Source organism: Miniopterus schreibersii (genome assembly GCF_964146895.1).
Source record: "Miniopterus schreibersii genome assembly, chromosome: 19".
Taxonomy (NCBI): Eukaryota; Metazoa; Chordata; class Mammalia; order Chiroptera; family Miniopteridae; genus Miniopterus; species Miniopterus schreibersii.
The window spans coordinates 2,587,637-2,611,589 of record NC_138119.1 but is presented as its reverse complement, the minus strand read 5'-3'; the positions used below and the strand labels follow the sequence as shown (position 1 = coordinate 2,611,589).

The following is a 23,953-nucleotide window of genomic DNA, read 5'->3' as shown; positions in this document are numbered from 1 at the left end:
CCTTGCTAGCTAACAAATCATCTCTAAACTTTATGGACTTAAAATAATACCTGTACTATCTTTCATCTAGAACCTGTGTCTACTCTAATTCTGAGCAAGCTCAACAATCAGCAGAGAGAGCAGGAATTTGATAATGTAAAAAAAAAAAAAAAGCCTAAAAACAACAGTAAAAAAATACTGGTAACAGTGGGAATGTCACCTCCAGGTGTTGTCATCCTGACTGATTTTCTTTACTTCTTTATATTTCTCATCATTTGCCAAGTTTTCTATACTGACTGTAAGTTTATAATCAGAAAAAACTAAATAAGTTTTCTTAGAATATAATTTTATACATAATACAAACAAAAATACCATAAAAAAGAGGCTTAGAATAAAAGAAAAAAGCTGAACTAATACCCATAAAATTACCGACATAGTTCTCTTGGCTGGTGGAACAAGGGATCACCTTCTTCACTTTGCCAAGACATAGCTTTATAAATAATATAAGACTGAAATAAAGGCACATGTTATTCCATTATTCTGATAAAAATTAAAACAATAAAATAAACCGATATAAATTTAAGAGATAAAAACTATGCAATCTAATTCAGCAAACACGTACTGAAATTTTATGCGCACACGCACACACACACTCTTACGCACATGTTGGCACTACAGCAAGCAACAGAGAACTAAAAAGCTAAGAGACAGATCCTTCCTTGAGAATTGATACTCCAGGGAGACATACATAAATATACTTCGGTAAGACTTTTGCAATGATAAGGTGACTTGATAGATTAAAAACAGTTCTGGAAGAGATTTTAACATCCTTTTGCATTTGGCAGCACAAGATGCAGATGTCAAAGAAAGAAGATTCTAACTGTGGTGAATACATTTCTACTTCTGATGCTCTACAGATACAGCGCTGGATTCAAGAAAATTACTACTAATTTGAGTGACAAACCAATAAGATTACTGCTAAATATCAAAAGGAAGCATCAGACTTTAGGCAGATGAAAAGATAAATCATCTATGTAGGAATCTGTTAAATACCAAAGGAAAACCAATGTAATAATTTATATCTGTAATTTAAATAATATATTTGTCACCTCACATTTTAATGATCAAAAGCAATATACCTATACTCACCTTACGACGATGAGCATGGCTATGAGGATTGAGCAGATAGGGTCTGCGATCATCAGACCGAAATTCTGCATCAGGATGGCAGACGCGATCACACCGATGCTCCCGAGTGTATCTGCTAGGATGTGCAAAAATACACCTGGAAAAAGATCATCAGAATCAGAGCAATATCTTCTAAGCAATTGAAAATGCAAGCATTTCATAAAACTGCTCTTGATCTCCTACATTAAATATTACACACCAATTTGAAATTGATAAGAATGTAGATTAACTGTTAGTAACAGAGTGATAGTACCCTGAGAACTGAGATCCTCTTTCCTATTTCGAATCAGCAGGGGTCAGTATATCTGATGCCGAATAACATAAATGAGGAAGCAGAGCAACACGGGGATTCTACATATTGTTTGTGCACATTTGTCTCTGGTGACAGAGTCCAGAAGTTAACTTGTTAGAGTAAAGTGTCATTAGGCAGAAAGAATTTGCCAAGAGAACATTGCTGTAACTACAGACGTCTGAACCATGGACACAGAGAGCCCCCTGCTGGTCATGAAAATTACCTTTTGAGACAAACTGCCTATGGACCATAACTATTAATGCTGGCAAACCTATTATTCTGAAGACTTTGTTACTTAAAATTACATACTAAGCCCGAACTTGATATAAAAGTAGGAATTTGAATACTTAAAGTGGGTGTAAATACGTCAGAACTTCTAATAATTAAATATTAAATTGGTAAGATACTATTCTAACTGCCCAAGAACCTAAATATTACATTTAAGAACTGATACTTGATGGAAAAAACAGTTTAAAATGCCAAAAAGTAGGTTTAATATACATAAGTTTTAAAAAGTATTTAACTAGACAAATTATTCAACATTTAGATCTTTAATAGGTAAAATTTACTGTAGAGCAAAACACCATCTCTTAAACCAACTTCAACCAGATGTGGCTAAAAACAGAACATTCTTCATAGCATCTACTCTCTCTGAAAAGAAATGTCTAATGTGTAAAAACAACAATGGCTCTTTTTTCTATCATAAAGATATGTTAGAATCACACTTATAAGAAAATATATCTCATTTCTCTAGGGTATTTCAACAGCAAAGAATAAGTGTTGGGATCACCTTAAGTTTTAAAATTAAACTGGAGAAAGATACACAGCAAAGTGGATTGAGGGTCCCTAAGCTTCAAAACTCTTAAGAGATATGTGTGATTTTCAAATTTTTATATTTTTTAACTGGTGTTTTGGTAAGATTGGAAATGAAAACAGCTCTAAACATCAGAAGGAAAAAGGAAAGAATCATTTGTTTTTTATTTTCCTTTGCTTGGAAGGTCCCTGGATACTTCTCATTTGCTAACTGGAACACTGGTTTCATTAGCAACACAAAATACAGCAAATAACTGACAAATTCAGTTCACTCAGTTTTTCGTGTGAATATCTGCAGTTGCCCCTGTCCTTCAGCCACCTACTGGGCTGCATCAGCCACCATACACTGATGGACACTCAGAAAACATAAATGAATTTTCACAACAGCTTATATAAAAGATAATAGGAAGGCAAATCTAACCTCCCCTCAAATTGTGACCATTTCCAAACTAAAAATGAACCCTTACCATCAAGGCTCATTATAGCATTGGCTATAGACACATTACTTATGCATGATTACAAGCTATTGCAGCAAATGCTATTCTAAGACAATTCTGTATATTTTGCGAAAGGGAAACCAGAGACTAGAAAGCACATTTATATTTATAAATAACCTCCTCAGTACGGAAGAGCCTACTGACAGTGACAATGTCAAAAGCCAGAGCTGTATCAAGAAGCAGAGGAGATAAACAGGTGTGGTGGAGGCTGGATCACGAGCTATTGAGAAGGTAGGTTGAAGTCAAAAGTTATACTAAAGGCAGCTGGGAGTTAGAAAACTTTAACAATGACGTCTAGATGGAAATTCAGAGCCAAATACTGTTTTCCATCCCAAAAGGAAACTACCATAGTTCATAGACAACACTGAGTTTTTCTGACTTTTAAAATTTTATAATACAGTGTTTTACATAATACGTAAACTCCTATGTAGGTATCATCTTTGATGCCTGTGGATAGAGCCAAGGTCTCACTTAGCATTACATTTAAAAAAATATAATAAGACTTTATTTTTCAGAGCAGTTTTAGGTTCACAGCAAAATTAAACAGAAAGAGAGATTTCCCATAGGCGCTCTGGCTGCCCCTACACATGCACAGCCTCCCCACTGTCACCATGCCCCACCAGCGTGTACATCTGTTACAGGTGACGAAACAACATCGACACACGACTGTCACCCAAAGGCCACAGTTTACATTAGGGTTCACTCTGGGCATTGAACACCTTTGGGTTTGATGCATTACATCTGTAGCACTAACTTTTTCCACAATGTAAATACATATGGAGTATTAGTCTTGGAAACATTATTTAATGATCCTACAAAGGTAAACATGCTACTATGGTGTCACTATGGTTATCAGAAGGGGTAGTATTTATATTTAAGCAGTATAGTTTCTGAATAGTGCATGATTCTTATTACAACTGAGAAAACAGCCGAGTGACAATTAAATTAAAAGAATGTCTGCTAACATACCTAATAGCACATGTAAGAAATATCACTAGGAAGGTTAACATTTAAACACAAATATTATGTATTTTTCTTACAGGAAAACTATGAAACCAGTTTCATGAACTGAGAAACAGACAAGTGCCTTGTCATACCTTGTAAAATCTGTCTGCTGGGTCCTGTCGTTTCTTTTAAGGAGGGACCATCTGTAGAGAGTTAAGTTACATTATTTTAAAACATGTCTTCAATTCCTGATTCAATTTTTGCAATTCAGAGTGTTTTTCATTCAAATGTATCATGAAGGATGCACGACTACACAGCCACATCAGACCTACAAAATTAGTGTTAAAATTTAATATAAGAATTTAATGAAGACAGACATGAGAAATTTCAAAATGCATCCACAGTACAGAGTATTTAGGAAATTACTATAGTAAGCAATCTGGTGAAAAACAACAACGCAGTGTTAAAAAACGTGAAAATCTAATATTCATAACATACCTCATACAGCATGCTACGCTAATATTACAATTGGAACTGCGCAAAAAACAAAACTATGGTTGGAGCTGTATCCTTCTGGGTTACCCGGTGCAGAGCATGGCAGGCTGCTTACCAAGCACCTATGTCCTTCCTCATTGGCCAGCAACTAAACCACACTTCCCGGCTGCCTTGAGTTAGGAGCTGTATGTCGTTCAATAGTGAACACAGAAATAGGTGGAAAGCACTTCAAGGCTCGTAAGCATGTCCCACATGATCTGCTACCCCATTCCCAGATTTAAGAATCCTACTGATGGAAAGAGTCTGGCTCCTTCAATTGCCATGAGCAACAGAGCCCCCACCCTGTCAACCCAACACAAGACCTACACCTTGACTGTTTCTATCACTGAGACATGAGCAGTTAAAACAACAAGTAGCTGGCTTGACTCAGTGCAGCATCCCAGTAAATATGAACCTCACAGTACTTCCCAGCGAGACCATGATGTCTCCTAAGGGCAAAATGGAATCACGGCCATATCACTACTGGATCCTCGGACTGGCTAATACAATACTGAAGGCAGAAAACTTTAACAATGACATCTAGATGGAAATTCAGAGCCAAAGACTGGTTTCCATCCCAAAAGAAAACTACCATAGTTTACAGACAAGACAGAGTTTCTCTGGTGGTAAAATTTTATAACAGTGTTTTACATGATATGTAAACTCTGGTGTAGGTATGATTTTGGAGTCAGATCCCTTGTCTTGGAAGCCTAGCATTTCTATCTACTAGCTGCTGTGATCTCTTTGTGACCCGATGTCACGCTAATTTTTCTTTCCCACTTACCATTCTCCCTCTTGACCAAAAAAGGGCTACCTTCCCCCCACCTGGAATCTTACTACTGTGCTTTGCCCAGGCAATGAGAAAAATTCTCGGGCAACAGACAAGGGGTCAATTGCAAATGTTGGTTGGTAATGTCAGGAAAGCATGACTGGAAGGACTGGCTAACAAATGGTTAAGCTACATGATTTCCGATTTAATTTCATTACATGCTAAAAAAGAGCTGGCGTGGGAAACCACGCAGTCCAATCCATTAGAAAGGAGGTCAGCTGCAATACTTCCAACAGGCTCTTTCAACCAGGAAAAGATGTCTGCGCAGTTGTGTGTGTGGGAGGCATCAGGCTGTACTCACCGTGGGAGTGGAAGTGTCCATGTCCGTGAGTGTGGTCGTGGCTGTGCGCGGAGCCATGTTTCAGTTCGTGACTATGGCAATGGTCTCCGTGGCCGTGGGCCTGGTCCAGAGCACCGTTAAAGAGGGAATGGCTGTGTCCATGGCCTAAAAACAGTATCAGAACAAAAGGCATGTAAAAATATATTAGTTAATGGTTACAATAATACTGACGGCAGCGAAAAGAATTAGCTCTTACGGATTCAATTCCATAAACATTTACTTGTAAAAAGTGTTATAGAGTCATTAAAGTAATACTGACTTCCTACTACATAGTACAGGAAGGAAATAAAAGCAGAGATGGACAAGCTGATCCTAAAATTTATGTGGAAATGCTAGAAGGGACCCAGAATAGCCAAAATGACCTTTAAAAGAAAGAATAAAGTAGGAAAATTCACATATTGCGATTTCAAACCTACTTCAGGGTTACAGTAATCGAGACAGAATGCTGCTGGTTTGAGGAGAGACACATAGACCAGTGAAACAGGACTGAGAGTCCACAATGAACTCTCACACTGATGGTCAACTGATTGCTGGCAAGGGTGGCAAGACAATTTAGTGGGAAAAAACCATCAAACCAAAACTGTCACAGTATTAAATTATAAGAGAACAGGGTAAGACAGAAAAACTAGGCTACGTCCAAATTAAAAATCCATATACAAAAGTTTAAAGACGAGCCAAAGATTGGGAAAAGATATTTGCAACACCTAAAACAAAGGATTGGCATATAAAATACATACTTAAAAATGCTTGTAAGTAGATTGAAAATAAGACAATGGAAAAACAGGCCAAAAAAATAAAAGAACAGACAATTCTAAAATAGTCAGAGAAACACCAAGTAAAATGATACCATTTTTAACAAAATATTAGCAAGCTGGTTTTAAAACCACAGTATTAAGTTTTGATGTGAGTGAGAGAAAAGAGTACCTATAATTGTTACTGGGGTAAATGTAACAGTCATTTTGGAAGGCAATTTGCTAATGTCTATTGAAACAAAAATCTACCTAGCCTGTGTTCCAGCAATTCAGAGAACTGATGACAGCAATGTTCTTTTGCTGTCCAGTACAGTAGCCCTACGTGGCTAATGAGCACTTGAAATGTCACTGATGTAACTGAAGAACTGAGTTTTTAATTTTATCACAGTTAATTAACTGTGATAAAATTAAAAACTCAGTTTAAATAGCCCCACGTGACTAATGGCTACCATACAGGATAGCACAGCTTTGGAAAAATACTCTCGTGTTCACAAGGATACGGAATTGTGATAAACTGGAGGGAATTGAAGTCCATTCATAGAAGCCTGGTTAAATAAACCAGGGATCCCACACTATGGAGTTCTGTATGGCTGTTCATGAGAAAGGAGACTGATATATATGCCAAATGGAAGGACCTCAAGGACAGGTTGTGTAGTAAATTTCAGACCCACATACACTATAGTTTTTTAGTAGCTAGATTCGTTCTGTGGTTCTGACGTTTATTTGTTTGTTTTATATAAATGGGGTCATAGTCAACATGAGCTAGAGGTCTGAAAGGATCCACACCAAAATGGTAACCTGTACAGAGAAGGTGCTGGGGAGGGGCACGAAGAAGGGGAAGGGACGGTTCCGGAAGACATTAGTAAGAGTCTATTAACATTGCTTTTGTTATTAAAAATCAATAGTTTAACTTTTAAAAGTATCCATTTTCTAAAGTGAGTAACTATGACAGGCACCAGAAAATGAAGAAACGAAGGGTTCTAACCGTCATACCAGAGCCGTGAGAATGTCCATGGCCGCCGTGCTTGAAAACAAAGATTCCTACTAGGTTTACCACAAACCCCAGGACTGACACAAGCAGCAGCCTCTCATGGTGCACATCTGGAGGCGCCAACGCTCTCTAGAAAACACGTAATACAAATGGCACTCACATGACATCTGATAGATAAACTGGTGAAAACAAAAAGCCATTTTTCAAAATTTCTAGTTATTTTCAGAATTAAAATCACTCCAAAAGTATCTGCCAAAACATTAGATAGAAATAAAACCAGTATTCACCTTTGTAGAAAAGGTAGTAGTCACTGTTTTTAAATAAATACAAATATTTAAAGTAAGCATAACTATTTGGTCTAAAACCCATCCTTTTGTGGTATTTTGAAATATTACCATTCATTTTAAGTTCATTAATCTTTACTTGTTCTCTTTGTTTTAATATACTACATATGACGGACTAACTGGCAAAACTCTCAAGTTCTATTTTAAGAACTATCCCAACAGGCCCCACTGCCTGTACTGCGTCTCTACTTTCCAGTGTCAACACTTCATTCACACCTTGTAAAGCACCATTATTTGTTTTCAATTTCAAGTAGTTACACACCTAATTTTTCTCAACTATTTTGTAAGTTCCTCCTGTACACACATAACATTTTCTCTAACCCAAGGCTGTCCTCAGTGCTTAATAATTATTATATGTATGTTTAGTAAACAAACATTTTCATTAGAGATATAATTTACTGACTCGAGTTACTATCTACTATACCTCAACTCCTTCTGAGAAAATAAAAAAGGCAGTGAAGATCAGAAACAGCCCATTGACAAAACCGGCCAGCACTTCTGCTCTGACGTACCTAAAGAGCAAAGTAAACAGCCGAATTATTAGGTTACCTCTTACAGATCAAAGTGTAAATTTACACAAGTTCAGTGATCCTAAATCACATTATATGGTTACAAATGGCCAGCAAAGTCCCAGTAGTTATAGAATATTATGTTTTATTGTACATATATAAAAATAAGAAAATGAACTTCATTATTGTGAGTTATGTTTGATAGCAGAATGCCATAAAATACAGAAATTTCCACACATCAATCAAAGGACCTTCTTGGAGTCAGTAGGTGTAGAAAGACCCTTCCCAGAAATATGAATCTTAAGTTGCCCCTGGAGAGGGAAGAGCAGAGCCAGGCAAATGGGCAAAGAAGGGTCGGAGGGGAAAAGCGAAGAGGCAAGCTTGAAAAGGGGGTTTTGTAGCTTATTAATTCCTCTCCTAAGGATGCCCTATGCTTCCTGCTTTGTACTTTTCAGCTTCCAGATCTTTGGAAAGTGGAGCTTTGATCTGAAGGGAAATAAAATTATTTCTGAAGTGTCCCTGAAACAGCTTGAAATTTGTATTTCTATTACTCTTTTTCTAAGATTAATAAATGTAACAAAAAAGTTTACCTACTTTTAGAATCAAGTCTAGCTTCACATAATTCTAACTGAACTATTTGTTAAAGTGACTGCCTTTTTCCTCATGGACTTCTGAAGCTTTCTGCTTCCTACCTGTGGGAAGCATTAGGGGAAGATTTTATTTTTTGAATGAGGCATCACTGGCTTAAACTCAGAAACAACTTGAGCTTGGCAGCTTTACTTGTTCAAATATTATTCGAAGGGAGCTCACAGCAGTTAATCACTCTGGTCCTATAATAAGGGCATCAAAAATACTGCTTTTTCTAGCTTTCTTTAATGAGCCAAAGCATCCTTAAGAATTTTGATTTTATGGTGCCATGGAAGCTGTTCTTTTCTGAGCATCCAACCTCTCTGGGGTTATAGATGTACAGGATCTCTCGCTCCGTACTCTAACAATAGAATAATCAGTGTTTCTTGACTTGCTTTTCATAATTTTACAAGGAATCCTATTACTTTGGTTATACTCTGAATCAGCAAGTTCTGTCTAGACTTCATCTCTTTCTTATAGCACTTGTCACGATGTGCAGTTATTATTTTTACAGAACTGCTTCCCCGTCAGACCCCAAGCTCCCCAAGGCAGGTGCCACATCTTCATTTTCCTATCACTGCAGGAGCAAAGCAGCGGGCCTCGAACATCTGCAGAGAACAGAGCGTGTGCAAGAGACAGTGAGCCTGCTCCAGAGCAAAAGGAGGCAGTGAGGGAGCAGGGGAAGGGCTGGGGCTGGAGGAGGTGGACGGGGACAGGGAGGGAGAGGGTGGAGGCGCTGCGCCCACCAGGGAAGGGAATCGGTGCAAGAAGGAAGGTCAGACTGCAAAAGCCAGAACAAGAGGGACTGGAGCGGAGGCTAAGGGAGAGGGAGGGGAGCACAAGAAGGAGGTGGGAGATACAGCCAAGGGGAGAGGGAAGCAGTGGTGGAGAAGAGTATGAAAAGGTGGGGGCACAAGGAGGGAGCGAACACAGGCCCAAGTCACTAGAAAGAAAGCACACAGAGGAGAGCAGGGCAGACGGGAGAGGGGGTGAGTAGGAGGAGGCCAACGAGAGGGGAGATGAGAACAGGGCAGGCAGTGAAAAGGGGGCGTGGGGCAGGTGGGAGCGCGGACCAGGGGGAAGACAGGAAGGTGTCAGGGAGGAAGCAGGCGGAGGGCAGAGAGGAAGAGGGGGCTGCTTCTCACCGCTGTGGCGTGCAGTTGTAATTACACTGCAGAAGATCCTATGAGCTAAAAAATACCCCAGTGGAGCCAACCGTGTCCAGGGATCCGCCGCTTCCCCAGCACATGCAAAAGCCAGCTCCGCCTAGCAGGGCGCGGGGCTCAGCAGTGAGACCAGGTGTTTCTCCAGCGTGAAAACACCCCCCAAATATCTGATTAACTGTCCAAACTCAGCAAGAGTAGAGTATTTTACACAGAAGCAGAACCAAAGAATTTTAAAGTCTTACCCATAAGAGAAAGCATCATTATCTCTCCATTTCGAAATGACAGACGCTGCCAACCCAGCCAATATGGCAGTGCTATCGAAAAACATGTGAAAGGAGTCGGAAATCAACCCTAAGCTGGAAAAGAGCAAACACGTGGCGTATTAGAATAATAACCGAAACAGCGGCACCCTTCTCGAAAAACCTAAGGTCCAGCCTCTGCTCATCAGGAGCTAATCTTCCAGAAGGACAGCAGTGAAATACAAGAGAGGAAAAGGAGTGAAAACAACAACAGCGCGGGTCGATTACTCCCCCGTTCATAACCCTCCATTCTCCCGTTCAGCAAATGCGTAACGCAGGCTATGGACCATGGGGCAAGGTGCCTGAGCAAAACCCCTACTTTAATAAAGCTTCCATTCTAGTGGGAAGTTGAAAGGCAAGGGGAGTTCAACATGGGGAAATACACAAAGAGCTTCTCTCTTCTTCCACTGATGACACAGTCTCATCATCAAGAATACAAGTCAGCCCGGCTGGTGTGGTTCAGTGGTTGAGCATCGACCTAAGACTCAGGAGATCGAAGTTCGATTCCCCATCAGAGCACATGCCTGGGTTGTGGACTCGATCCCCAGCGGGGGGGCGTGCAGGAGGCAGCCAATCAATGACTCTCATCATTGATGTTTCTCTCTCTCTCCCCTTCTCATTTCTTCTCTCTGAAATCTATAAAGACATAAATATGTATATATATATGTGCATATATATATATATATATATGAAGTAAAATTGAGTTCTTGCTTTAAAATGAAGGTTCTGGACAGAACCAGAATGTTGCAATGAGACCAACTATTTCTAAGAACCTTTATTTGGGAAGAGTGAATATATTTTATGCATCTTTTTTCCGTAATGGAGGAAAATTCTTGAAGTTTCGTGTTGACAACATCTTGAAACTTTATTATCACTGAATGAAAATGAACACAGAAATGACAGGAACTTAAAAATCTAAGAGAACCTTCAGAAGCAGAGATAATCCAGTCACATAAAGAAACTGTCGGTAAGTCGACAAAGAGAACTAAAAATTGTGGTATCTAAAGAAGACATAGAAAGCCAGATTATGAAAAGGCCCAAGCAACTTCTAAATCTGCCACAGCGTCAATGGGAACATATCTGTATTCCCAATCCACTGATAAAAATTAATATTGGGGAATTAGTGGTTGTGGGTATGATAGTGAACATGATGATGGATACTGGCTGAGCTAGGACTTCAAATCTAAAAGATTTCACAACAATCTGGAGAAGAGAGCCTCAGGTCAGAAGCACAAGCCACAGAACAACAAGTCACAGTACCAATGATATTTTCCTTATGTACTGGTGACTTCTGACAATGGCATAGAAATCAATGGTTTTCGTACTTTCCTCAATAGATCTCTGCAGACCAAAAGAATTACTATATACCTACCTTCCCATGAAAAAGGCAGACTAGACACTTCAAATATGAATCTCTTGAGCAAGACATTTCCATAGCAATTTATGCAATGGTATTTTAGGCCACCATAAAATATAATGTGTTGTAATATAAAGTAACTATGGCAAAACTCTACACATACAAACCAAGACAGTCTTGATAGAGTCAGTACATATGCCACAATATAACCTAATTTAAGAAGAGTAAAATATATATTGTATATTTATAATAGATTATGATTATTCCAATACAAGTTAAGACAATACAGTTGACCCTTAACACGGGGGTTAGGGGCACCCACCCCCTGTGCAGCTGAAAATGAGTATAACTTTTGACTACCCAAAATTTAACTACTAATAGTCTACTACTGACCAGAAGCTTTATCAATAACATAGTCAATTCACACATATTGTGTATGTTATATGTGTTATCTACTATACTCTTTTAATAAAGTAAGCTGGAGAAAAGACAGTATTATTAAGGAAATCATAAATACATTTACAGTACTGCACATATTTGTTGGAAAAAAATCCGCCTGTAAGAGGATCCACACAGTTCAAACCTGTGTTGTTCAAGGGTGAACTATATAGCACTTTTAATACATGCATATGTTAAAGGGCGTTAATATTACAGGACACACATTTGATTCCCAGAGGAATCAAAACGGTTATGACATATACTGATATACGATTGTTTCAGTATGCATTTAACACCCAAATGGGTCACTAAACCAATAATCTTCATAACTTGCTGAGTATTTTTGACAAAACTGCATTTATGTTTGCACTGAAAAGCAGTCCACTTTTCATATAAAAGTATACATGTCACAAAAACTGGTGATATTACCTAATGTCAGTGCTCAATTTCAACAGCAATAAAGGTCAAGGACAGCAACTGTCTGTGGAAATGGACCCTAAAGGACAGAGACTAAGTCTATCTAATGAGCAGAAAACAAAGCACAGGTGGCACTGGTTCTTAACCGGGGGTCCAAGAACCATTTCGAGGAGCCCAAGAACACCCCGAAGGCTGAGTGCTGGCTTTCATCAGACTCTCAGATGGATCTGAGACGCATCTAGAAGTGTGATGATCATATTGTTGCCTGAACAACTGTAGAAGACCTTAAGCTATTCCACAGAAAGCAACTAGATAATGGTATTTCCTTTCCAGAGTTAAACTGGATATATCTCTCCCCAAAGCAGTGAAACCAACAAACAAACAAAAACAAAGGCGACAGCAAAAACCACCTGCTCAAGAGATGTCCGCTTTTAGAAAAGTACGTGGGACTTTCTACTGCAGCCAGGACGGGAGGAAAATCATGAGACAGTTTCAGCGTAAAGTTAAAGGGAGAAAAGAACGAGAGAGAACGGCACGTATCTGCCCAGATGCCCCCTTTATAAACCCCTTCCCCATTCCGAGGCTAAGAGCAAGCCGAGGAGAGCATCTCAGAGACTCCCTCCCCGACGCTTAAGGATGACACGCAAATGCCACTCCCCCCCCGCCCCCACGACAGGCGAGGACACTCCCCCACCCGGGGGAGGGGGGCAGGGAACAGATTTCTTCCAGTTCCCAAAAAGTGGGCAAAGCTAAGGGGTGTGGTGAGAGACAAAAGACTCCACACCTGCCCAGCCGAGAAGGGGGGACTCGTCACCCTCCTTGGACAGAGCGGGGGGGACCCAGATCCTAAGGCCGGCTGCGCGCCACGGGCCGCGATGCTGAGAGACGTGGCGCCGCCGGACGGGCGCGGGCGAGAGGGCGCCGCGGGCGCGGGGGCGGCGGCCCGCGGGACCCGGACCTGGGCGAGCGACGTGGCGCTCGGCAGGCAGCGCCGGTCCCGCCACCCCGCTTCCGCCCCAGCCCCCCTCCGGTTACCAGTTGCTCCAGATGCCGTAGAGCAGCTCCACGAAAGCGAACGAGAGGTTCAGGCACAGGAAGAAGAACAGGTTCCGAGACGTCCTGTCCGACAGGATGGACCTGGGCGCGCGGACGGGGAGAGCCCGGGGTCAGAGCGCCGCCGGGACCCCGCGCCCGCTCCCTCTCCAGACCCGCCCGGCCCGACCCGGGGGGGGGCCCGGGCGCCCCTTCCCTGCACCTCGGGCCACCCTTCGGCCGGGGCCTGGTCGCCGGGTGCCGGACGCCCCCCTCACCCCCCGCCCCGCGCGCGGGACACCCCGCACCTGAACCAGCCCGAGATCTTGCCGAGCAGATTGAACTTGGGGGGCTTGTACTCATCGTCCTTGATGGACAGGGGCAGCATCTTCGGCGCCCGGCGGAGGGCCGGGTCTCCTGCCCTCGGGAAGCGGCTCCGTGGGCGACGGTGGTGACAGGGGCGCCGCCGCCGACGGGAATCCCCAGCGAGCGTCCCGGGCCGCGCGCCGCCCTGAGACCCAGACGCCGACGCACGCCCGGGAGCTCGCCGACTTCCGGCCCGGGCCGCGCAACGCGTCCTGGGACGTGAAAGGGGGCGGGCCGGGGGCGGGGCCTTGCGCGGGGGGCGGAGCCTCGGCGGCGCCAGGTGGGGGCCGCGCAGCCGCCGCGGGGCGGGGGGCGGGGGGCGGGCCGGCGGGGAGCGCCGGGGGGTCTCCAGTCCGCCGCCCGCGCTCGGGAGGAGCGTCCCGAGGTGAGGCGGCCCCCGCGCGACAGCCTCGCCGCGATGTCCCCGCAGGCGCGCGCCCCGCGCCCGCCCTGTCGCCGCGTCCCCTTCTAGCGTTGAATCCCGGCGCGAAGCCTGAGGGCGCGGGGGGCGAGGCGCCCTCTCGCCGCCATTCCGCAGGCGGCCCGGGGGACGGTCTCGCCGGGCGCGCTCTCGGGCACCCCGGGATTCGTGGCCCGCCCGGCCGCCCCCGAGGTCAGCGGCGGACCCCTCCGCGCGGCCACGCGGGCGGCAACGCGCAGCCGTCCTGAGGGGCGTGGGGGCGCGTGCGGGGCGCTGCCGCGAGCCCGACCCTGACGGGAGCCCGGGGGGCGCGGTGCCCCCCTCGTCCCGGGGACACTCGTGCGGGCGCCTTCTCGAGACTTTGTTTGGGGGCGGGGCAGGCGCATCACGTGAACGACTCCAGCGTCACCCGCGGGAAGAAACGGGGCCCAGCAGGACTGGTTCGGGGTGAGCTGGACACTGGAGCACCGGGCTTCCTGGGAACGGCCTGCGGGGGCACAGGAAGTGGGGCGTCCCCGGGGGCGGCCGGCCCGGGACTGCCCCCCGCTCCCGGCGCTCACTGTGCGGGCGGCGCGACCCGGGGCCCCCACCAGCGCGGGAGGCGAGCCCGGCGCGCGCGGCTGGATTTGGGAAAACGCGCACGCGCACAGCTGGAGGCGCGCGACTGGATTTTGGGAAACGTGCGCGCGCACAGCTGGAGGCGCGCGGCTGGATTTGGGAAACGTGCGCGCGCACAGCTGGAGGCTCGCGACTGGATTCGGGGGAAACGCGCGCTCGCGGAACCCCGCAGCGCCCCTCGCGTCGGGTGACCCCCGGCTGCAAGCGGAGCGTCGGCGGCGCCGCAGCAGCCTCTGCCCTCCAGGTGAGGAAACCACAAAACGCTCCCGGGCTAGGAACGTTCGCAGTGAGGATGGGGCATGCTTTGTGCTCCGGTTCTAGGAACTTTGTGGGGTGCGGGTGGGGGGGCTGGTTTTATTTTTTAAAATACGTTCATGTTCATAAAAACTGCTGTGCAAAGACAGTTTTAATTTCTGTGCTAGAGTCCAGAAATTAAGCTGTGGAAAGAATATTTTGACTTTGCCTTTCTTGGCATGTATTTCAGTACTATTTTAAATATGGAAATATTTTCAATTAGCATTTACTTATATTTCCTAGGAAGCTTTTATATTAGCCATAGACTCTGAATTTTACACTAGCATTAAATGGGTGCAAGCCAGGTTAAGGATTGATAAATTACATGGCAATTGGTTTTTTCTAAAAAACTACTTTATTTCAATATGACGTAACTTTAGGGGGGAGAGGATGTATAGAAATAGCCAAATTTCAACAACTGATTTCAATAACTCAAGGTCAGCTGCAACGTAAGCCTGAATTTTTGGTCATTACAGATGGACTATCTTAAAAAGTCTCGTCAGATTTTTAATTCCTTCATATGTTACAAGATTAAATGGGTGTATAAGATTATAAAATAGATGATATGGTAATGAACATTTTAACCCTAATCAATGGATTTCTACTCTGAACATTTTAATATTTTATGTCATTTCCTACTGACTGATTGCATTAGGTAAACAATGCAGACTGTGGGGGGGAATAAAACCAGCTTTTCAGACATGGGGTAGAGGGCTGTGAGAAATAAGAGCAGAGAGAATTAAGGGGCAAACTCATCTGCAGCCAGGGCTCCAGCTCCTTTCGGGCAGCAGGCAGTGAGGAATCAGAAGGATGCCATCTGCCATTCCCCAATCATCAACCCTGGCATTTATCCGCAACCCTATTTTAGGTGCCATGGTTTATTACATGCTTCACATAAAATGCCTCGTTAGCCCTTAGTGAAAAGAGGAGCTGTGGTGGTGGATAGAACTACAGACACTTAAGAATCTGGAAGTTGAAAACAAGTGACAGTGGCTAATGCATTCAGAGAGTTTGCTCTATGGCATGTATGTTCGGTTTCAAATGTGTAAACATGCGAGATCATGGGGATGCCTGAGCTTATTCTGTTTCTGGATACTTAAGAGAAAGATGAAAACAAAAGTGTAGGCAGTATTAGCACCAACCTGTAGGGAGGCATTATCGACCTCATTTCCTAAATGTGATTCTTAACACAGAACAGCAGATTTTAATTTCTAGAAAGAATTCAAAGCCTGTGGACAATGGCATTAAAAGCATTTTTTAAAATGTCCTGCTGATTAACAAAAACATCACAGAAAATTTTTTGATTTCCCTTAATAGTGTCAAGAGAGTCTACTCCTGTCAATCACTGAAGCCACAGGAAAAAAATTGAAACTGTCATGTTGAGGTAAGTGTCAGTATTTTTTGCGCTGTTTAAGCTGTGATAAAATACACATTTTCCATCTTAACAATTTTAAGTGTCCTGTTCAGTAGTGTTAAATATACTTACATTATTGAACAACCCATCTCTATAACTTTTTCATCTTGCAAAACAAATTATGCACCCATTAACTCCTATTTCCCTCTCCCCCTAGTCCCTCGCAACCACCATTCTACTTTGTGTTTCTATGAAATCGACCACTCCAGGTTCCTCATACAAATGGAATCATAGAGTGAAAGGTTAAGGTGGGTGGCGCACAGGCAGCTAAATAGCCACCTCAGATGGTGAATAAAGAAAATAGAATTTATTTAAGGAAAGGGGGATGGGGGTGGGATATCTAAAGGGAAGGGCTACACAGCACTGAGCCAAAGCGCATTGGGTCCGTGATGGCAGCAAAAGTATACTTGGGACAGTGAGACAAGGAAGAACATAGAAGAGGCAACAGGAGAACCTAGGCTGGGCTGTGTTGGCTCACTGAGAAGTCAGAGAGAGAAGGGGGCCTGGGAGAGAGGTTCAGGGGTAAGCCCTGGACGGGAGGAGCTGCCGCTCCCCATTGCTCCCCTGGTTGCAAGTCTTATGCGGTCCCCTCAGAGGGCTGCAGATGGCGCTGGTGGCTCCCCTGGGGAGGGAAGTGGAAGTGGAGACACAGGTACTGGGTGTCACTGTTCCCATGTTAAACGCTGCCCCTGGTGTTCACTCCAACCTGGTTTACCGATAAAGGAGTGGCTCACTCCCCCTGGCTGCCAGTAGGAGGCCCTGATCTTGAATGGAACTAGTGCAGAAGTTCTCCCCTGTAGCTCTGGGTGAGAAGTGACCTGTTGCAGCAGCATCTGTGTATGCACATGTGGTACTGTGGAAAATGAAACAGGGATGCTCAAATATAGTTCACTGCAGAACACCTCTGAAAAGATGTGGGCGGAGTCAGAGTTGTCAAACATGTTTTATCAGGTAGATTGGCCACAGCACTGAAAGTGGAAAGGTGGCTTTTGTGGCCTGTGCATAAGACCGCATTCTGTCACCTGCCCTCTAGTCAGCAGGTGGGGATAACCCAGGTCTGTCATGGCTACTCTCTGGTCTTAACTGAGCCTTAATTTATTCTGTTAAAGTTTCAGGCATATCTTACCCATCGTGAAGTTTAAGACAATTTAAACAGATTCCCTTATTCATGTTGACCACATGAGGATACTGCAGTTCGGGTACATCAAAACAAAGTTGTACACCTTAAATATATGACTTTTATATGCCAGTGATATATTAGTAGAGCCGTTTGATTATCGAGTATACTACTAAGGGGAATATCCCATCTGAAAACAACCTCAGTCCCAAATTTTGTGTAGTAAAACAAGGGTAAATTTTTAAATGCACCTTTTAACTCTTCTGTTTGGTGTATAGAAGATCTTTTGTTTGCAGCTGCCAAGCAAGCAGCCCTGGAGGGAGGTTCAGTCACTGGCCTTGTTGTTTATCTTAGGCCAAATTGCCTGGTCAGGGAGGCCGGGACGCCAAGTCTAATCAACCAAGATAAGATGAACTGCTGTACTCGTTAGCAAAGGTAAATGAGCCCAGCCGGGCATGGCTCAGCGGTTGGTTGAGCATCGACCTAGGATCCAGGAGATCGGGGTTCGATTCCCGGTCAGGGCACATGCCCGGGTTGCGGGCTGCAGCCGATCAATGACGCTCTCATCATTGATGTATCTATCTCTCCCTCTCCCTTTCTCTCTCTGAAATCTCTGAAATTTTTTTAAAAACACACACAAAGGGAAACGAGTTCGGAGACTAGTGAGGAGGCTGACATTCTGTTCCCATTCCTCCTCCAGGTATCGCCACATCTGCAAGCTTCCTGGCCGAGTGCTGGGCACCCGCATGCTCCGCTGCTCCCTGGTCGCCGTCCTCACATTGCTCCTGGTGGCTGGGGCTCTGACCACTTTCCTTCCCACCAACAAGGAGGACAGGGTGCTCCCGTGGCGGCGGGAAGTGAAGCCCCAGGGCCAGGCTGCCCTGGCTGCGTTCACTCTCATCATGCAGACATACAACAGGTCGGATCTGCTATTGCGGCTGCTGAATCACTACCAGGCGGTGCCACAGCTGCACAAAATCATCGTGGTGTGGAACAACGTTGGGGAGAAGCCACCCGAGGACTTGTGGAACTCTCTGGGGCCACACCCTGTCCCCGTGGTCTTCAAACCCCAGACTACCAACAGGATGAGAAATCGGCTCCAGGCCTTCCCTGAGCTGGAGACCCACGGTGAGCGGCAGCTGGGTTCTTAGTCTGGAGGGGCTGCAGCTAACAGCTGGGGGCATTGTGGATGGCTGGCCTCCTCCCTGTCTTAATTGTCTAGAGAAGATAGGGGAAACTTAATCATAAGAAAGCACTTTGAAAAACTTCAAGGACAGTTTCCAGGGTGTCGAGAAGCAGCTTCCTGGGGAGGAAAGCACACACATATTACAGCAGTGACAGAGAGGCTGCTATTGTGAAGGGAGGTACACTATAACTGCTTATCATTGAGTTACAGAGGGAGTGAGACACTGTGTAACTTTGTTCATTGTATTTCCAGCCACTGCATTTTTCAAAGCCATCTCATGAGGTTATCATTTGCTTTAAAGAACCTCGGTGGTGTTTGTTTATTTATAGGTTCATTAGTTTCTACAATAATAGATGATGACTACGTGATAATTTCCCTTGGGCAGTTAGAAAATCAATTACAATTCAAATAAAAACTCTAATACATTTCTTATTTACTAATTTTGTTAGACAATACCTTGTGTAAATGATCTGTATAGACACCGGTGTATCTTACTCATTGTGTTTTCATTTTCAAATGGTTCAGTTTTAATTTTTTTTCCTCTCATTTTAGCAGTGTTGATGGTCGATGACGACATGCTCATTAGTGCCCAAGACCTTGTTTTTGCCTTCTCCGTTTGGCAGGTAAGGTTGCTGTATCCTCTGTGAAATCTTCAGCACAAAGTCCTATCTGGTGTATAACCAGAGTGACATGGTTTAATGGGGGTCACCCAGCACAGTGTGGCTTAGAACCCCTTTCCATGCACATTTTGAATTGGAATTTAACCCAGCGTGAGTGTGTGTGGCCGGGGGGGGGGGGGGGGGGGCCTGGTTTAGTATCTGTTAAGTAAGTGAGTGAAATTCAAATTTATGAGACTAAACTAAACCTTTTAACCCTGTAAGTTCTTACCTCTTTCACATGCTTTACTGGCTTGCTTTCATTTGCTGATTTTTTTTTTTTTTTTAGTTACTGTCACCATAATAGTACTTGTCTTACAGCTACCCTTTCTTCAGTCACCCTGACACATCTCGTTTTATAGTCGTGTTTTTAAAAAGAAAACACCCAGGTTGAAAAGGTATAAAAATATAACGTCTGAAATCAACAGTGACTTTCAGGAACCTTAAAATCAGCATGGAAAAACAGTAAAATCATACATGTAGATCTGTAATCCTCAGAGATTAAAACAGTTTTCAGAATAATCGCATAGTGTCTTCTGTCTCCTGGAATAAGTAGCGTTCATACAGTCAGACTCCTGGAGGCGAGCTGTGGAGAACCAACCTCTTTGTGACGGATTAATTGATATCAGATCGGGTTTGAATCAGGAGAACTTTGTGAGCAGAGGTTAGAGAGTTGGGCTGTGATGGGATTTGGCCTGTAAACGTGTCAGGACGTGGATGTGTGAAGTTGCCTGGAGTGCGATGAAATCAGGAATAAAATGAAGCTGACAGACTCATTTGCCTCCCTGTAATAAATCCTTGCCTTTCCCACCATGTCTGCGGTAAAGAAACATCCACTTACTTGTTCTTTCTCCATCCGTTCAGCAATTTCCTGATCAGATTGTAGGATTTGTCCCCAGAAAGCACGTTTCCACCCCATCGGGCATCTACAGCTACGGAGGCTTCGAGCTGCAGGCGCCGGGGCCGGGGGCCGGTGACCAGTACTCCATGGTGCTGATCGGAGCCTCCTTCCTCAGTGGCAAGTACCTCGACCTCTTCCAGAGGCAGCCCGCAGCTGTCCACGCCCTGGTGGACGACACGCAGAACTGCGACGACATCGCCATGAACTTTCTCGTTGCCAAGCACACCGGGAAGACTTCAGGGGTGTTTGTGAAACCTGTAAACATGGGCAACTTGGAAAAGGAGACCAATGGAGGCCACTCAGGAATGTGGCACCGAGCGGAGCACTTCCTGCAGAGGTCTTACTGCGTCAACAAGCTGGTTAATATCCATGGTGGCATGCCCCTCAGGTACTCCAACATCATGGTCTCTCAGTTCGGCTTTCCCTACGCCAACCACAAGAGCAAGATGTGAAAGCAAACAAACAGACCTCAACGGCTTAGTGTCTGAGTAGTTCCTCCACGCTGTGGTTGCTTGTTTTGTTTTTTAAGCAATATCATGAACTTTTATCCACTCCAGAAGTCTCTCCAAAGGGAAAGATGTATAGAGCTGCTAGGGAGTGAAACCCCACATGAACTTCAAAACCCAAGGGGCTGGGAAGTCTTGTGCAGAATCTTCGTCTACACGCATAACTCCTAGGTCAGCGACTTGATCGTGTACATCCTGAGACAGCCCTTCTGTTTCTTTGATGCCTGGCATTTGCCTTAAGGACCCATTCCAAGCTGTTTCTAGGACCAGAAACTCCAGAGAAGCGTTTCTCAGAATTTGTATTAAAGGACTGTCGCTTGCATTTGAAGCCTGAGATGCCTCTTTAGCAAAAGCCAGTGGTGTAGGGAAAAGCCATGAGGAGAGACTCGTCTCACTCCCGCATCAAACCAGTGGAACAGTCTTAACTCAGTGCTTTACCTTCCCCTGTGGTCCTCCCAGCAGCCTCTCCAGCACTGACTCAGCCCCATTCAGCTTTGGGGCAACCATCATGCTCTTTCTGTTGAATCTGTGTGACCTCAAGGGTTATGTAGTAGCTGAGGGATGTCTTGTGTTCTGCTCAGTTTTCGTGAATGTTTACTGCATGGTACATGGGAGAGTGCAGTCAGTGTTTTTATACGCAGCTAACAGGCAGCAAGGAGTCGATGTTCTACCCGGTTCAGGTAGTGCGTTTGTGTCACTAAACCTGACCTTGAGATTGTAGATGGATTCTTGTATTTTACTAAAGTGTGTGTTGTTCCAGAAATGTGTATGAAGTGACTCTCCTGGAAGAATGTCGAGTAGGAACTGGCAGAAGTCAAAACTCTTAGTATCAAAAGATCTTTACTGTTGGGGCTTAGGGTAGCGCATGGATACTAAAGGGTCATGTGTGTTACACACAAACTGAGCCTCTTGCCTTCAAACTTTTTTTTCCCCAAAAAAGATGTAAGACACTATTTGGCATTACGAAATTTTGATTATACAGGTACAGGAAAAAATAAAGGATTTGAGCCGTGGCAGAGGAATTCTATGGGGAGTCTGCCCAGGCTGGTGTTACGTTGCCCTCTCTCTATTGTATGAACTAGTCCTGTGTCCACAGCGCCTGGTCCTTGTGCACTGCTGGCAGCGAGGAACACACGTCAGCCTCTGCCTTCCCCCTTCTCCCTCCCCCCTTCCTCTTCCCATAAAGCCATTATAGTCCCACAATCCAAAGCTGTGAAAATATAACAGTCCTGGTTCGTGTTCCAACAATGAGCTCTTTGTGTAGTTAGTTTGGTACACGTTGCTCCTTTGCATTGATGTGTGTGTGTGTGTGTGTGTGTGTGTGTGTGTGTGTGTGTCTTAATGCAATCAGGTAAAGCCAATGAAACATGGAACCTCACAAGAATCTGTAATGTTAATTATCTGCTTTGTCCAAACTCGGTAGTGATTTTTTTTGCCTCTTGGGATTGCACTGTCAAATAAATAAAATGAACTTTTACCATTCAGGTGTTCTGTGTTAATTAAGCAGGCTCCTGCTTTTGTTTTTGGGCATTTCTAAATAGTGTTGTAGTATATCACTCGGGAGGCTGGCCAGGCATTTGCCACATTCCCCAGGGGGTAAGTATTCCCAGATCCTGTTTTCTGTGTTCTTAAACTGGTCTTAAGCATCGCATAAGTTAATTACATCATGTTTTTCGGACATTATATAGCAAATGTGAAGACAAAGTGAAGGATAGTCTGTTACAAAGACCCTGGCACTGTAGCTAGAATTCTGGAACTGTCTCTCTGCACACCTCTTGTTAAGCTCTGGCCTAAAACTGCACAAGGGAAGAATGTTGCTGAGGGGTGCGTGTTCCAGGAGAGACTTGGACCCAGATCTTCTCTAGATCTCATTTCCTGAACCTCTTGGAGCCTCAGTTTCCCCATCTGCCAAAATGAGAATCATATCTACCCAGGGGGTGGTTTTGAGGAATAAAGGAAACATCGTGTGTAAATACAGCACAATGCCTTGCCCGTTAAAATGGTCAATAAATGAGCATTTATGGTTGGGCTGTGTTGTTGATAGTAATTGCAGTTAATTGTACAACTCACCACCTAGGCATTAGAAAAGCTCCTGGACCCACCAGGCTACATATTCCGGAAGTTGTTTCTACGTAACAGTGGGCAGAGAACCATGGCAATTTTCATTTTATTTCTTTCAAACACCCTTTTCTTTTTAAAACATGACAACATACGTACTCCAATTTCGGCATCTTCAGAACAGCATGAAGAAGAAATTAAGGCCCAAACCACATTAATGGCAAACATTTCTGCCTGTTCTTCTCGACTTTTAAAGGCACATTTTAAAAGCGTGATTTATTTGGTATTTCATTGGCTAGATAAACCATCATCTATATAATAAACTATCTTACATTTTATTTGATAATTTTTTACTAATATAATGACATTTGGGTAGGTGTCCTTGCCTGCACAGATGTCTTTGAGCCCATCTGTAATAATTTCTTTAAAATCCAGCCTAAGATGGTCAATGCCCGAATCCATCTGGCAGGGTGCATGTTTTAGAGTTTTTAATACGTGCTGCTATAGGCTTCTAGAAGCGTTGCCATAGCTACACTGTTGCCACATCTGAGGGCACCTGTTTCCCATCAGACTTGCCAATATCGCATAGCACGGAACATTTTCTTTCTTTTTCCACGAACAAAATACTCAAATGGTGCAGGATTTGGAAGGATCTGGGCTATATTAAGAACTCTGTGTTAAGAAAGCTGAAAAGACAATCAACTTTCAAATAAAAGATTAGACAGCAGTGAAGCTTCTGGAAGATTTAAAGTGCTTCTAGAATCTGCTCCCAGACTCGAGTGTAGGCAGTGAATTGCTGACCATTTGCTGGTCCCGGAATGAGAGACTTGAAAGTCACACAAAAATGCTCACGTGTTCCTTTTGCAAGGAACCAAGGTCAGGAGTGGATGTGTGTGTGCATGCATGTATTCCCATGCGTGCACCTGCATGCACGTCTGTGCCAGCAGGGAGGGGAGGAGGTAAAGGCAGCGATGGAGGAGATTACGAAGGTGCCAGTCACTGGATGTTGGGGTTTAAATGGTGAGATTGGCTCATCCGCTACCCCATGCTATTTCATAAACCAGCTT

General features: G+C 44.2%; 2 protein-coding genes across 3 annotated transcripts in view; one reads left to right on the top strand and one right to left on the bottom strand.

The window, feature by feature from the left end:
* Positions 1 to 13,924, bottom strand: part of SLC30A7 (solute carrier family 30 member 7) — a 31,364-nt gene extending 17,440 nt beyond the window's left edge. The window contains exons 1-8 of the mRNA XM_081120879.1: positions 13,658 to 13,924; positions 13,353 to 13,454; positions 10,049 to 10,162; positions 7,929 to 8,016; positions 7,163 to 7,289; positions 5,379 to 5,522; positions 3,867 to 3,917; positions 1,129 to 1,264 (exon numbers count right to left, since the gene is read on the bottom strand). Of these exons, the coding sequence (XP_080977005.1) occupies positions 1,129 to 1,264; positions 3,867 to 3,917; positions 5,379 to 5,522; positions 7,163 to 7,289; positions 7,929 to 8,016; positions 10,049 to 10,162; positions 13,353 to 13,454; positions 13,658 to 13,737 (842 nt within the window). The 5' untranslated portion in view covers positions 13,738 to 13,924. The remainder of the gene's footprint in view (positions 1 to 1,128; positions 1,265 to 3,866; positions 3,918 to 5,378; positions 5,523 to 7,162; positions 7,290 to 7,928; positions 8,017 to 10,048; positions 10,163 to 13,352; positions 13,455 to 13,657) is intronic.
* A 912-nt stretch (positions 13,925 to 14,836) lies between these two features.
* EXTL2 (exostosin like glycosyltransferase 2) lies at positions 14,837 to 22,308 on the top strand. 2 transcript variants are annotated; one of them, XM_081121698.1, is made up of 5 exons: positions 14,837 to 14,998; positions 16,366 to 16,432; positions 18,280 to 18,707; positions 19,321 to 19,388; positions 20,286 to 22,308. In XM_081121698.1, exons 2-5 carry the CDS (start codon positions 16,425 to 16,427, stop codon positions 20,772 to 20,774), a joined length of 993 nt encoding a protein of 330 aa, XP_080977824.1. In that variant the 5' UTR covers positions 14,837 to 14,998; positions 16,366 to 16,424; the 3' UTR covers positions 20,775 to 22,308. The 2 variants fall into 2 exon arrangements, with proteins under 2 accessions (XP_080977824.1, XP_080977823.1); XM_081121697.1 differs by having other exon boundaries at positions 19,318 to 19,388.
* Positions 22,309 to 23,953: the final 1,645 nt, after the last annotated feature.

Excerpts from the sequence above, each read along its gene's own strand:
- EXTL2 (XM_081121697.1), top strand. Across the intron at positions 18,708-19,317 it reads CCCTGAGCTGGAGACCCACG|CAGTGTTGATGGTCGATGAC; the intron begins GTGAGCGGCAGC and ends CTCTCATTTTAG. Across the intron at positions 19,389-20,285 it reads TTGCCTTCTCCGTTTGGCAG|CAATTTCCTGATCAGATTGT; the intron begins GTAAGGTTGCTG and ends CCATCCGTTCAG.